General features: G+C 47.3%; 1 protein-coding gene across 1 annotated transcript in view; it reads left to right on the top strand.

Moving 5' to 3' along the window:
* The window catches only part of Abhd2 (abhydrolase domain containing 2, acylglycerol lipase), a 93,856-nt gene that overhangs the window by 71,895 nt on the left and 6,785 nt on the right, over positions 1-15,176 (top strand). Inside the window, exons 6-10 of the mRNA XM_027408187.2 lie at positions 2,989-3,172; positions 6,749-6,841; positions 9,671-9,781; positions 12,165-12,234; positions 14,400-14,484. Coding sequence (XP_027263988.1) covers positions 2,989-3,172; positions 6,749-6,841; positions 9,671-9,781; positions 12,165-12,234; positions 14,400-14,484 — 543 coding nt within the window. The remainder of the gene's footprint in view (positions 1-2,988; positions 3,173-6,748; positions 6,842-9,670; positions 9,782-12,164; positions 12,235-14,399; positions 14,485-15,176) is intronic.

The raw sequence follows: 15,176 nt of genomic DNA, 5'->3' as shown, positions 1-15,176 counted from the left end.
AATAACACCAGAGCATCTTTCTCTGCTAGCCTTTTAAAAACAAAAGAAACAGAATCAAGGCTTTCATCCTCCTTCCCTATCGACTAGGATGGTAGTTCCCCAGTGGACCCCTGGACCAACAGTGTCAGCATCACCTGCCATCACACTGGAAATGTAGACTCAGAATACCCACACCCTCTGAAGGAGGAACTCTGTTAGAACCCTGCAGCTCTGTGTAATCCTGCCTCCGGAGCTCCTGGTTTAGTAGGTTTGGGGCAAGTTCCCACACGCTGGACCACACTGCACCATTCACTGTGCCAGTACCTCTCTCTTGCAGTCGTGCTAATTTCTTTTTTCAGTGCCAGAGAATCAAACCTAGAGCTGTATATTTGCCAAACAAGCATGGCTACCATTGAGCCTGACCTCAGCCCTTTGCTGTGAGATTTACTTACAGGCAGGTTTTCTGATTCCCTCTTTGCAGAGGAGCATTACCCCAAAGAAGTTTTTGTCAGGTGGGGAGAATCTTCAGGGAGTGCCTGGTTATGGTGACCTGGAACTGCATGGCCTCCTGGGAAAACCTTGCATTTAGGGAAATGAGGAAAAGCTATCCATGCTTCTAAAACGCTGCACAGCGCCCCCACCTGTGCAGGACTCTTACTGCATGTAGAAAGGGAAGGAAATCTGGATCAAGATCACCTAGAGGTAGACAGGAGCATGCTTCAAAAAAAAAAAAAAAAAAAAAAAAAAAAAAAAATCTTTCTTGCTGGGCAGTTTCATGTATGACTTTCATCCCAGCACTCAGGAAGCGGAGCCAGGCAGATCTCTTGAGTTGGAGGCCAGCCTGTTCTTCAGAGGGAGTCCTAGGACAGCCAGAGCTACACAGAAAAACCCTGTCTTGAAAAACAAAAACAAAATCCTTCCTCATATAGTTCAGAGTGGGTCACTTGGTTGCTACTGTTCGTTTTGTGAGTCAAGGTCTTGCTATGCAGTCCAGGCTAGCCTGAAAATCACTGGATAGCCCAGGTTGTCCTCTACTTCAAGCAATCCTGCCTGAACATACACACACACATGCATGCACCTAGGGTGCTGGGTTACAAAGGTGTACCGTTAGGCCTGCTTTGTTTTATTTTTTGTCTTTTGAGACAAGGTCTTGCTATGTTGCCCCAGCTGGACTACAGACCTGTCTCAGACTCCCAAATGCTAAGATGACAGGTGTGAGCCATAATGCCCAGACAAAAAGCCTTCTTCATTAAAGAAATGGTTATTAGGGCTAGTGCTTAACATAGACCACCCAGGGGGCCTCCAAAGAGCATCCATGCCCTTTAGGTCCCACCACCAGACATTCTGATGATAGGCTAGGATACATGAGGCCACCCCACCCCCCAAGGAAAAAGATGAACACAGTAATTGTAGCTTAGTTTGGTTTATATTACTATTATTAAATTCCATGACCAAAGCAACTTGAGGAAGGAAAGGGTTTATTTCATCTTCTAACTGCCAGGTCACAGTCCATCATTGGGGAAAATCAAGGCAGGAACTCAAATAGGAACTTGGATACAGAAACTGAAACAGAGACTATGAAGGGCTGCTACTTATTGGCTTGCTTTTCATGGTTCACTCAGCTTGCTTTTTATACAACACAAGGCTAACTGCCCAGCACCACCCATAATGGGTTGGACCCTCCCACATCAATCATTAACACCCCCCCCAAATGTCCCTCAGACTGGCCTATAGCCCAATCTAGTGGAGACATCATCTCAATTAAGGTTCCCTCTTGCCCAGTGACTCTAGATTGTATCAAACAGCTCAGACAGATAGAAGGGAGTTATTCTAGACCTTAAAAGTGTTGTTGCCCGGGCCAGGCATTGGTTGCACTTGCCTTTATTCCCAGCACTCAGAAGGCAGAGGCAGGTGGATCTCTATGAGCTCGAGGCCAGCCTGGTCTACAGAGCGAGTGCCAGGACAACCTCCAGAGCTACACAGAGAAACTCTGTCTCAAAAAACTAAAAAAAAAGTGTTGTCCCCCATAGCTTGCCAATTCTGGAAGCTACTGTTGGGCCATTTAGGGGTGTCAAACCTCTGTGCCAGTGTCAGGGCAGCAGCTCCCATTCCCATTGTAAAGCCACTTTTCCATTGCTGGTGTGTGTGGTGTGTGCTTCTGCTAGCCTCCAGGAGTTTTTCAGCTAGGTTTTATCCTTAAGTTGGCTTCCTGGAGTCTGGCCTTAGGCCTTCAGAAGAACGTGCTAAATCCTTTGCCTATAAATACCCACCAACCTCTTTCTCTTAGCAAAGCCATAGTAGCATAGCTTGGCTCTGACAGCTTCCCAGAGGACACCAGCTGAGATCATTTCTCCTGGGCAGGCCAGGCCCAAACACTCTCTCCATTCACACAGCCCCTCTGAGTGTTTCTGAATGAGTTGGCCTCCCTTGGCATGCTAGCCCTATGTCATGAAGAACATTTGGCTGAACCCTGCAGAGCGTCCCAGGTGTCCCTCTGGACTGAAGTTCATCTTCTTTCCCTCCCCAGAGTTGGCAAGAAGATCCTGTAAATAACACCCTTTGGGTTCTTAATCCCATGAATCATTGTACACGTGGGTATACCACCCCAATTTGTAGCTAAGAAGCCAATCAATCCCCAAAGGGTTTAACTCTTGCTGTGTTTATATCTGTGCATGAACATAGGTGCTTACACTCACCTTGAAGATCAAGGCTGCCCAGGAGCATCTAAACTAGCAAATCACAGCCATCTTTAAAGGGGCATTGCAAATCTACTGCTGTGCGTACATCTGCTCACAAACGCTGCTAATGCCCAGTTTTCTCTAATTTGAGGGAGCATCTCTCACATAGCTAAAAAGCAATGTCTGTATTCTACCTGTCCTTTCTTAGCATATATGCATTTATGCTCATTCTTTCAGTGTATCGGCTCCCAGTTATAAACTCTCTAGCTTGCATTCTCTTCTATATTTGTTACACCTGAAATGATTGGGTGACCTCACCTTTTGCCCTCAGGCTGCACGTGGGAATTTGGAGCCATGGTGAACTACATCAAGAAGACATATCCCCAGACCCAGCTGGTCGTCGTGGGCTTCAGCCTGGGTGGTAACATCGTGTGCAAATACCTGGGGGAGACGCAGGCAAACCAGGAAAAGGTCCTGTGCTGTGTCAGTGTGTGCCAGGGGTACAGTGCGCTAAGGTGAGTCATCTGCATCTCTCTCTCTCTCTCTCTCTCTCTCTCTCTCTCTCTCTCTCTCTCACACACACACACACACACACACACACACACACACACACACACACACACACGCTTGGGTCCTTCAGTTGACAGTACTTGTTTATTGCGCTTAGCCAATTATAGGTGCAGGGAGCACCTGGCAGACTTAGATTCCACTGCATCTGCACACCAGAGTCGTCCTAGCAGGCCTGTTAAGGATCAGATCCAAAGCCACTGTAATAGCTGCTGCCTTCCTGGGGAGTCTCAGATTATGTCTGAAATTCAGGAATATGGTAGAACTACAGGTTAACGAGAGAACACAGGAAACAACAGTATCTGACCCCTGGACATTGTGACCCTGGATCCCTCCTCCCAGCAGGAGTATTGAGTCTCAGATGGTGTCTGAAGGGACTTGTGGAAGTCATCTAAGCAGTGTCCTCACCTGAAGGATTCACCTCTCAGCATCCTGGGAATCTGGCCTAGGGAGCAAGTGTGCACCCCAGCCCTTGGTCTCCTGCCAGCAGACACACTGCAGGATGAGGATGAGTTCATGTGCGTGATGTACTTAGAGCAATGCCTGGCTACAGAACGTAATCGCCAGCAGCATCCCTACTGTCGCTGGGAAATGACGAGGTGGCTTAGATCAGGAACCACAAAGGCCAGTCTGATGAACCAATGGTTGTCTCTGGACAACCACTGGAGTGACTGGCAAGACGGCTCAGTGGGTAAATGCATTTTCTGGGGAAGTCTGATGACCCAAGTTTGATCACGAAAACCCACATAAACCGGAGCTAGCCAAAATCAGCTCCATAGAGCTGTCCTCCGGCCTCCGTGCACACACAATGATAGTAAGGTTTTAAAAAAAATAAGCACTTGAGGGGAGCGTGTTAGAAATAAGTTCAGGGTGGTGGAGCCCTATGTCTGGAGGTTTTCATTTGATGTCCCCCAGGATTCTGCCTTCTAGACCCATTTCATAGAGGAGTCCGTGTTAAGCAGTCATTGGGTTTGGTGACCTCTAGCTCTGGCATCTCGGACTAAGTTAGCCTCTCGTCCCATAGATAGCCGAAAGGCGTACATACTACCTTTATTGTGGCTCACTGAGAAAAATCCATCTCCCAGTTCACAGTCACATAGAACTAGAGCTAGCCACAACCTATCCTGCCCAGTCACTTGGATAAGAAAAAGACACTGAGTGGACAGCCTTTCACCAAATCTGAGGGAGTGGGGTCTGGAGATGAGGGGTCCTCCCTGCTTCCTTCCGCCTGACAGCTTGTCTAATGTTCTGCCCACCCCAGTCATCTTTGCTGTCAGACACCGCTGGATTCCATCCCAGCCTCAGTGCAGGGAACTTGCCGGGAATGCTAACCTAGTGTTCAGAGATCGCTGGGTTTTTATAAATAGGAAGCTGGTGACAAATTTGTCCTTTTCTTCCCCTCCTCTCTCTCCTCTCCCCACTGCTGTCCTCTCAATGCTCCAATCTTACAATAAACATGTCTCCTTGCATTGTGCAGCAATGGTGCCATCTGCTGTTGGCAGATGAGCAGCACAGTTAGCAAAGTAAGGTGTTCAAATGAGGCAGACAAGAGTGACTCAAGAGGAACCTAGGATCCTGAAGTGCTTCCCTCCCCCCTTCCCAGAGACCGCTAAGAGCTGCAGACACACAGTTGTCTGTTGTCACATCAGCCCCATACAATAAGGAGAGAAAGAGGTAGGTTGATCCTCTAGAGCATGGTTGGCATTTGGCTGAGACCCTGCAGTCCTACACATGGAATCTTGTGGCCGGCTAGAGAAGCCCATTGTCCCCTGTGTGCTGGCGCTGCCTGGGGCTCAGAGCCATGGCTGAAGGAAGGAAGGAAAGTTCCATACTTGAAACCAGTGTAGCCTTCTCTTCCTGTGGATGCTTGAAACAGGAGACTTTTCACCCCCCAATGGCAGCTGGGCAGGTGGAGCAGGAAGGCGCATCTGCATCCTGACTGGCATCCAAAATATAAAACTCATCTCTTATATCTGACAGGCAGCTCTCACAAACATACAGTGTTTCCTGTAGGGGCTTTGGGTAGCCACACAGTCCCCGTCACAGGGTCCCGCCCACCTCACGACATCTTAGTGATGCCTCTAAGATCTTCTCTGTAATTACGTTTGTTTGGTTGTTTGTAGGGGTAGGTGTGTATTCATGTCACAGCACACACATGGAGGTCAGAGAACAAGTTTGTTGTTGTTTAGACAGTCTCTGTATGTAGCCACAGCTGGCTTAAAACTTGCTGTATAGAACAGGCTAGCCTCAAACCCACATAGATCTGCTTGCCCTCTGCCTCCTCCAAGTGCTGGAATTAAAGATATGTGCCATGGTACCTGGCCAGAGGACAGTTTTCAACTATCAGTGCTCTCCTGCTACCATATGGGCTCTACAGACTGAACTCAGTTTGTCCCTTGGCAGCAAGTGCCTTTGCCCACTGTGTCACCTCAGCAGCCTCTCCTCTGGGGTTCTCTATACTCTCATGAGTTAGTCCTCCTTGTGTGTGCTCCACTCCTCTCATAAGGCTGTCTGAAATTATAGCATCCTCTCTTGCCCCCCTCTAGAGTTTCCTGTGCCCTCCCATGACCCCGCTGCTCCTCGTCCCTCTGTGATACTCGCTGTCTGTCTCAGTACCCTGTGTTGCCACAGTTTCGTGTGGTTCACCCCACCACCACTCTCTTCATTGGATCACCTAGATCCCAGGCAGACACTTCTGTTCTTCAGAGGCATGTGGTTCTTTGGCTCAGCATCCTTGTCCTCACCCTCGTTGGCTCTGGATCCCTGTGAACTCCAGGGACTTTTACTAAGCAGCATCCTAGTGTTGAACCTAAAAACCTCTGCACTGCTGACACACAAAATTATGGCCAGGACTCCCCTCCCCGCCTTACCTCCACAGTCCATCTTCTCTGAGGTAGGAACTAATGAAAGCAAGAATGCCCCTCAGTCAGGATCTAAGGAAAGGGAGACATGAATGAGATCAAGAGAAAACCAGACCTCTGGGAAACTGTGGCTTGACTCTCAGAGCAAGCAGCAACAGGAGTTTTGAAGGTCAAGAGAGGAGGAACCAAGTAGAGGAGCAAAGGCTTGTGGCTCGATGGTCAGGAAGAAGGCATTAGGCACGTGTCCACAGTGTCCTACCTGTGATGGTGTGGCTTGCCTGTGATGACATTGCTCCTGTTTCCACCTGCAGGGTTCAGGGAGGTCCCGTACCTGATAGTGGCTTCTCAGAAAGTATGTTATTCTCCACTTGAAGCTTCAACATTTGTATTGTGAACACATCACACACTCCTTTATGCTCCCCACTTATTTATTTAAGCAGTTGGAGAAGATTCCCAGCAGGCCTTTACCAACAGCCAGCTGTGCCTTTCTAGCCCTGGAAGTTTCTGGCAGGGCCATCTTCAGAGGGCTTTCTGGCTTCTCCCTGGATATCTGGATGCTGCACACCAAAGCTGATACCCAGCACAGGCACAGGCCAGGCATGCACTGTCCACACAGCCCCTCATGGCAGTCATGGTGTCTCTCACTTGCTGTGGTTCTTCCAGGGCCCAGGAGACCTTCATGCAGTGGGACCAGTGTCGACGATTCTACAATTTCCTCATGGCTGACAACATGAAGAAGATCATCCTGTCTCACAGGTAGGCCTCCTTCTCTTCCTTCGCAGGAGATACCTGGTAACTCCTGCTAAGATGCGACAAGGAAGGTCTTCACATGCCACTCTTTACCCAATCAGAGCAGCCCTGAGACTGCTTGTCATTGTTTAAGTGGCCTTCCTCCTCAGGATGCTCCTGTGAAGGGCTTCAGGACTGGGTCTTGTCCAGACCTCAACTTCAGCCATGTGGCAAGAGGCTCAGAGCAGCCCAACTCTTAATTTTCTCCCTCCACCCTAGTGGTTAAAACAACATTGTCTAGCCTGGCTTAGCCACACACCCCAGGCCAAACTGAGCTTCCTGTGGGTGGACTCACAGGGTACCTGAGCAAGGCTGGTGCTCACAGACCCTCAAACAACAAAGCTTCAAGGCATGTCCTCAGGTCCTTGCATCAGGTCCCTTGAGAAGGAGAGACTTCTGTCCCCTGTGCTGTGGCAAAGTCAACAATCCCATTCAACTCCTGTGATGTGAACATCGGTCACATGCTGGACACTGAGTAGAGAGAGTGCAGCCCAGCTGAAGTTCCAGTGGGTCTGAGGGTTTACTGAGGCTCTCTAGCCAGACAGGGTGAAGTTAGTTTACTGATGCCAAGTTTAAGTCCTTATGTCTGCACCTCTAGAATGGACACTGAGTCCTCCTGAGGAAGATTTGTTTTGCTGAAAGGTTGAGTGTTGCTAAAAATTACTGAAGGTTCATTATGCAATTGCTAACAAATTGGGAAGTCATGTTACTGTGCTTATCACAGAAAGCCAACTAGCTGAACTCTGAGGGAAACTTTAGGGTATGAATTCAATCCTTTGCCGCCTTATTTGGGAAAAAGTAAGTCCTAAGGAAAGCTGCTGATCTCCTTTTAGAGAGGTTATAAATGGATACCAGAACACTGCTTTCTGGCGTGACTGTTCCCTACTCTCGCGCCAACCCTCAGAGCAGACTCAGTCCTCCCTCTGCTGCGTGACTGAGAGCATGAGCTTGGAAGGGAAGTCCACCCTGCCTGTCATCTCCTACCTTCACCGTCATATCTGAAATGGCCGTTCCTCCTCGTAGAAATGACCCCCTTATGGAACCCACTCTTCTATCTCCACAGATATACAGGTTCAAACAACAGCAGATAGAAATCACAGTTAGCCTTGCAGGTTTTGTCTGTGCCAAATGCATGCAAGTTTACCTCTTGGAGAGTCTGTTACAGGTTCTAGCAGGGGAGCATAGCTACATGTAATCCCTTGACTGAAGACCATTCTCTATTTAGGGAAGGTTGTCCTCTTTGACCAAGCATGCAGCTTCCATAGAGACACACAGGGAGTTTTGAGGAATGAGGGGGTCACTAGCCTAGCCAACTCCATCACCCTCATATCCACAAGTTTATTTCTTACTTCTGCCTTAAACAGTATGGTCAAGTCTAGCAACCTTTTCCATTCCACTCACAATGTCTTAGGTATTACAAGTATTTTAGAGATGATTAAACATACAGGAGATGGCAGAGTTACATGCACATCCTAAAGCCAGGTATGCTTTAGGCACATGCTATTGTCCAAGCTACTCAAAAAGTTGAGGCAGGAAAATTGCTTGAGCCTAGAAGTTTAAGAATAGCCTGGGCAACACAAATAGATCCCACCCTATCCCATCCCACCACCCTTCAAAAATATCAATCCTGGAGTATCTGTGGATTTGGCTTTCTGAGCAGCATCCTCTTTTTGTTGTTGTTGTTTTGTTTGTTTTTCAAGACAGAATTTCTCTGTGTAGCCCTGGCTGTCCTGGAACTCACTCTGTAGAGCAGGCTGGCCTCAAACTCACAGAGATCCGCCTGCCTCTGCCTCTCGAGTGCTAGGATTAAAGGTGTGTGCCACCACTGTCCAGCATCTGAGGACTATCCTAAAACTAACTGTCTGTGGATAGATACCAAGGGTGACTGACAGTTTACAGCTTTTCAGCTAACACTGTGGAGAGCTGTGATTTAGCCAGATTCTGAAGGCATTACTGGTTAGTTTCCTTATTAAGCAACACAAACAGCTTGTAAAAGAACAAGGACCTGCCAACCTTTGGCAGCATCAACATCAGTGTAAACCTGAATCCCTATGTTTGGCTCACTGCCCATCACTTTTTCCAAGAGGCTCTTCCTGGGCTTCCTCCCCTGTGCTAAAGGTTGTATAATATCCAGCCAAGCCGGGCATTGGTGGGCACACCTTTAATCCCAGCACTTGGGAGGCAGATGCAGGCGGATCTCTGTGAGTTCGAGACCAGCCTGGTCTACAAGAACTAGTTCCAGGACAGCCTCCAAAGCCACAGAGAAACCCTGTCTTGAAAAATACATATCCAGCCAACTTGAAACCTAGTCTTCAGTTGGTCTTGGAATCCTGAAAGGAAAATAGGGCTTTAATGTTCACTTTCCTATACATGCTCATCTTCTTGGATATTCTAAAGGCTCGAAGGAATCTGGCACGGTGGCACATGCTTGTAATCCCCGAATGTAGGATGTAAAGGCAGGAGGCTCAGGAGTCCAAGGTCATCCTTGGTTACATGGGGGATTTAAAATTAGCCTGGACTACAGGAGACCTTGTGTTTAAAAAAATTACAAATTAAAAAAAATAAGAGCTGGGGCTAATAGTAGAGTGCTTGCCTGGTGTGCATAAGGCTGTAGGTTCAATCTTCAGTAACACAGGGGAAACAAAAACAAAACAAACAAAAAAAATAGCTGGATTGCTATATGTCTCTGATCCCATGGCAGCTGGCACTCCTGGTCTGCCTGTGGACAGGAAAGCAGGCTCTGCTGTGGTGGTTTCTCCTCTACATTTCTCTGTTCATTTGTGTGTCTTGTTATAGACAAGCTCTTTTTGGAGACCATGTTAAGAAACCCCAGAGCCTGGAGGACACAGACTTGAGCCGGCTGTACACCGCAACATCCCTGATGCAGATTGATGACAATGTGATGAGGTGAGTCCCCAAAGCCAGGCCAGAGGTGCTAGTCAGCTCTGCCCAGCACCACTGCCTTGCTCCACTTGCGTTGGTGGCTTCTTTTCATTTCAGTAAGAGTCTAGTGTTTAGAATAAGAGATCATAGGAAAATGCTCATCTCTTGGAAATGGGTAAAGACTATGACCAGTCCTCCCATGTGGCACAGGCAGCTTAAACTGGGGGGTGAAGTGTGCTCACCTGGTACACTCGTACACCTAGTGTGTCCCCCTCTGTACACTGTATGTCCTGCCTCAACACAGGTCAAGATTAGTGCCCCCCCAGATTTGCCTTTGCAGTGGGGGTAGTAGTTTTTCTACATGGTAAGCATGCTTATCCAGACTTCGATGGCTGAGTCTATCAAAAGCAGATGACCAAAGGTAGACTGAGAGAGTTGTAGGTTTCAGACAAGACATGGAACCACTTTCTGGGCATGGGATGAGGTACTTCTGGGCAGAAGATATAATCCTGCCCATTTCTTTCAATCGCTCTCTCCTTGCCTGGACTCATAGCTCTAATGATCTCACCTTTGCTGGCACCAGCACCTTCTAACTGAAGTTAGAACTTCACTTGTAGAGTTCATCTCAGACCTTGTCCCTGTCTTTCACATTTCACAATCCTTTGATAACTTTAGACAGAGCCTAAAGCAAGTAGGTCCTCCTCGGATAGGTGGCCATTGGCCTAAGGCCTTAAGTGCTGCTTCATAGTGCCTAAGAGTTCACGAAACTCCTATCCTTTCACACCAGGTAAAGACGAAGGTGACTGTTTTCTCAAAGCAAATAGAAGCTGTGGAATTGCTAGTAAATTTTAAAAAATGGAAACTGTATTTGTTAGGGCTTTTATAACTTTGAAAAGACACCATGACCACAGCAACTCTTCTAATTGAGATGGCTTGTTTACAGTTTCAAAGGTTCAGTCCATTATCGTCATGGTGGGGAGCATGGTGGCGTGCAAGGAGCCATGGTGCTGGAGAAGTATCTGAGAGTCCTATATCTTGCAAGCAACAGGAAGTTGACTAAGTCACCAGGCAATAGCCTGAGCATAGGAAACCTCAAAGCCCATCCCTACAGTGACACACTTCCTCCAACAAGGCCATGCCTATTCCAACAAAGCCACACCTCCTAATAGTGCCACTCCCTATTACTTTCAAACTACTATAGAAATAAATGGTGCCCAGCCCTCTAACGGTACAGTATGTAACTTATTGTTGTGACTAATAAGGAGAGAAAAGTAACAATTTCCCATCTTCTTAATTTAAGCCCAAAAGAAAAAGTTCCTCAATTCTTGTAAAGCTCTTCATCGTTAGTAGTATTGGGTGGTAGCGGTTCTGTAATCAGGCCACTCTGGCAGCATCCCCAGAGTGGTCACCAGCAATGCTGGAGGAATGGAATACTTTGGGAAGACCTCAGAGGACAGATTGACACAGTCTGGATTTGATCTCTGTACACAGCCTCCTTCCCCACCATGGTCCCTATTGGTCTAGTCTGAGCCTTCTGGGTCATTTCCTGACTGAGATACCTGAGAAGGGTGGAGGTGGAAGATATCTGTCACAGCTCTGGGGGAGGCAGGACATTTCAGAGACCTGAATCAAAACAGAAGGTCCACCTTCAGAGACTAGAGGCCCCATCCTGGTAGGAAAGAAAGGGAGGTTCAGAGGTCTTCTGGCCAATGTTAGAATTTGGGTTATCAGGGCATCAGAGCCCCAGCTGAACTCTCCCGGCCTCTCAGCACAGAGCTGCAGATCTCTCTGTTGTTGTGAGACCTCAGGTGGTCAGTGACAGGTACTGTTCCTTGCCTGGAGAGAACTGGCAACTTCAAAAGTGCTCTTGTCACATCTTACTCTCTGGCACACTTCATTCCAGCGGCTCCAGGGTAACCCTGCCAAAAGCAAAGTTCTAGCTAATGCATGCCTGTGACCGTGAGTTTCCCATCAAAGGAGATAAACGAGTTTATGCTGCCTTAAAAGATGCAGCAGCCAATGCCGATTATAATGGTTAATATTGACTGAGGTTTCTCCAGGCAAGGTGCCCATAAGCACTTCCATATCATCACTTTCACAGCACCATCAAGGAAGGTCCTGTCTTTGATCCACTTTACAGTGAGACAGCCAAGGCCCAGGAAACTGAGATTACACAACAGAAAGTTGCAGAACCAGGACTCCATCCAGATCCTAAGCCCATGCTCTTGACTCCAAACTCGGGCCACCTACATTCATTTTATTTAGTGCGATAGCTAGAACCATGGTGAAATCACTGCCTGTGCAGATACTGCCATTGTTATGAGTTAGTATAGAAACGGAGAGTCATCAGATCAATTCTATAACAGATGTTGTTTTGCCTTTTTGTGTGTATGTGCTTGTGTTCCAGAAAGTTCCATGGCTATAACTCCCTGAAGGAATATTATGAGGAAGAAAGCTGCATGAGATACCTGCACAGGGTGAGTGGCTGCCCCATCTCAGAGTCAGTGTCACCATGGCCCCACCTTAGAGTCATCATCACTGGGGCCAGCTCTGCCCGAGTACAACAGATACCCTTCCTAAGTTCACTGGTGGAAGCAGAGCCAGAATTTGAACAGCATCACTCTAGTTCATCGCTCAAACTTCCCATTGAGCCAGTTGTCCTCACTGTGACTGCCATACTCTAAATCCCAGAGCTGTCCTCAGACTCTCAGGCTTCCTTTGACAGTATAATAATAAAAAACACCTGTTTTCTGGTGGTTTTTCATGGGAGATCCATCTGTCTTTCTTTCTGCCCTTGAGCATTTCTGGTGGCCATATGTATGTAGGCCACATGCTATCTAGGACTGCACTCCCAGATTTCTGCCATGATTGGGTAAACACGGAGTAAATTAGGTGTGTTCTTTTTGGTTTTTTGAGACAGGGTTTCTCTGTAACTTTGGAGGCTGTCCTGGATATTAGCTCTTGTAGACCAGGCTGGTCTCGAACTCACAGAGACTCACCTGCTTCTGCCTCCCAAGTGCTGGGATTAAAGGCGTGCGCCACCACCCCCCAGCTTTAAGTGGAGTTCTGTATCAAAGTGATAAGGAACATGCCTTCTGAAACATGTAATAGGCATAGGCGATGCACCTGTAAAATAACCAGTACGCAAGAAGCTGAGGCAGGAGGATTGCTGAGAGTTGGTGCCAACTTGGGGTACATAGCAAGTACCCAGCCAGCTAGAGCTACATTGAAAGGACCACAACTCAAAAAGAGAAAGAATGCCAGCAAGATAGATAGCTCAGCAGGTGAAGGCACTTGTCACCAAGCCTGATATTCTGAGTTCAAATCCCAGGGCCCACATGGTGGAAAAAGAGCAGTAACTCCCCAGTTGTTCTCTGACCTCTCATGCATGAACGAACACACACACACACACACACACACACACACACACACACACACACAGATATACAAATTAATGTAATAAAAAATTAAAAATGACTGATTTTTATCTGTTTTTTTAACAGCTACAGTAAACCTTATGTTTACCAAGTTCGTGGCCAACACAGTTCCCATAATTTTACCTGAACCAGCACTGAGCACGTCTCTTTCATCCTGCCATGCACCATTGCTCTTATTATGACAACACACAGCTCCCATTTATGAGAGTGCACCTCTGCTGATCTGGCCCACAGATCCTCACCTCATGGGGATGGTTGTGAATTATAGTTCTGTGGCTGTCTTAGTTGTGGGTTCTCCTGAGTCAGCATCATTCACGTGCCCTTTGACATGCTAGAGTTCCAGGAGAGTACAGCCATTCCTTATGTCAGGATGGCAGTTCAGGATGGTCTGAGTGCCCCCATCAGCACCACCTACACTATAAAACAAAAGGATGCTCTTTTTATCTGTTTTAATAATGGGTACATTGAGCACAGTCCTGCCAAGAGCTCCCTGATACCCACCAACCCACTTATATTTGTTTGTGAAGTTTTGTTAAAATAGGTATTGAACCCAGGGCCTTTCATCTGCTGCTTAAGGGTCCTACCACTGAGTGACATCTCTAATGCTTGGTTTTTTGAAATAGGGTCTTGAGATAAAGAAAGATATATACATACATACATACATAATACATGCATACATACGTAGACAGACACATATATACATACATACATACATACATATATAAATTCACAGATAATAGATAGATACATACATATATACATACATACCTGGACACATACATAGACATATACCTACATACACAGACAGATAGATAGGCAGACAGACAGACACACACACACACACACACACACACACACACACACACACACACACAGACATCTTGATGCTGTCATTTTTCTGGGAAATGTGGCTAATCCAAAACAGTAAAGATAATCAGAAACACTTGTGAATGTCATTAAGTACACATTGAGCCCTGTCTCCCATGAGCACACTGGGTCTCCTGAGGCACTGGCAGCTGTGCTCCTAACTATACCTGCTATGGGGTGGTGATCACAGCAGACTTGTCACTCATCTCGCTGCCAGTGACCTCAAGGCACCCCTAAGGCTCCAACCCAACAAACGGAGCTGTGAGCATTTCCCTCTCCTTCAAAGGCATGTCTGGTAGGGAGCAGGCCGTTTAACTCCAGTTTTCCTCTTGCTGCAGATATATGTGCCTCTTATGCTGGTGAATGCAGCTGACGACCCCTTGGTGCACGAAAGCCTTCTAAACATTCCAAAGTCTCTCTCAGGTGAGTTTCTTCGCACTGTCTTCCCAGCCACACAGTAGATTACCATTGTAAACTTGGTCATTTTCGCTGTTCTCTGGGGGGGGAGGGGGACAGCTCATTGATAGTCCTGGATTGCAAAGGGCCCTGGGTAGAACCTTCTAGACTTCCATCCTGGTGCAAGAGACAGGACCATTCTTGATGTCCATCACCAAGAGAGTGTTCTGCAGCAGCGTCGTCTCAGAACTATCATACCTTTAAATGGGAGAGCCTGACTGAAAGAGATATGTAGAGCTAAAATTTGCCCTAAAAAGCAAAGCAAAACAAAGCCAATTCTGCTTCCTCTGATGACAAACAGCTCTTCCATCTGCCTGGAGGTTATAGGCAGCTGAAATGGCAGAGAACATTGCTCACAGAAACGCCGTGCAGACTTAATCCATCCTGTGGTCGGCACTACAGGGAAGGCAGAGAGAGGAAACACGAGGAAGGCCTGGGGTTCCAGTTATTTCGAATTGCAGTTTCCAATCCCTGGGGTATCACAGTCCTTTGTGATTACATTTCCTCTTGTAAATATTGTAGCCTAAAGGAAGGAGCTAACCCTGCCCTCTCAGCACCACAGCTGCAAGAGTAGGTAAGGTAGCAGAGAAAGGGCTTCCGCCTTACAGGGCTTCTGTCCTGCGCAGGAGAAAAGCTGTGTGTGGGGGAGTCTGTTTCAT

The sequence above is a fragment of the Cricetulus griseus genome, chromosome 3, assembly GCF_003668045.3.
Source record: "Cricetulus griseus strain 17A/GY chromosome 3, alternate assembly CriGri-PICRH-1.0, whole genome shotgun sequence".
NCBI classification, from domain to species: domain Eukaryota; kingdom Metazoa; phylum Chordata; class Mammalia; order Rodentia; family Cricetidae; genus Cricetulus; species Cricetulus griseus.
Note: the sequence above shows the minus strand (reverse complement) of the source record. Positions and strands in the feature narration are given on the sequence as shown.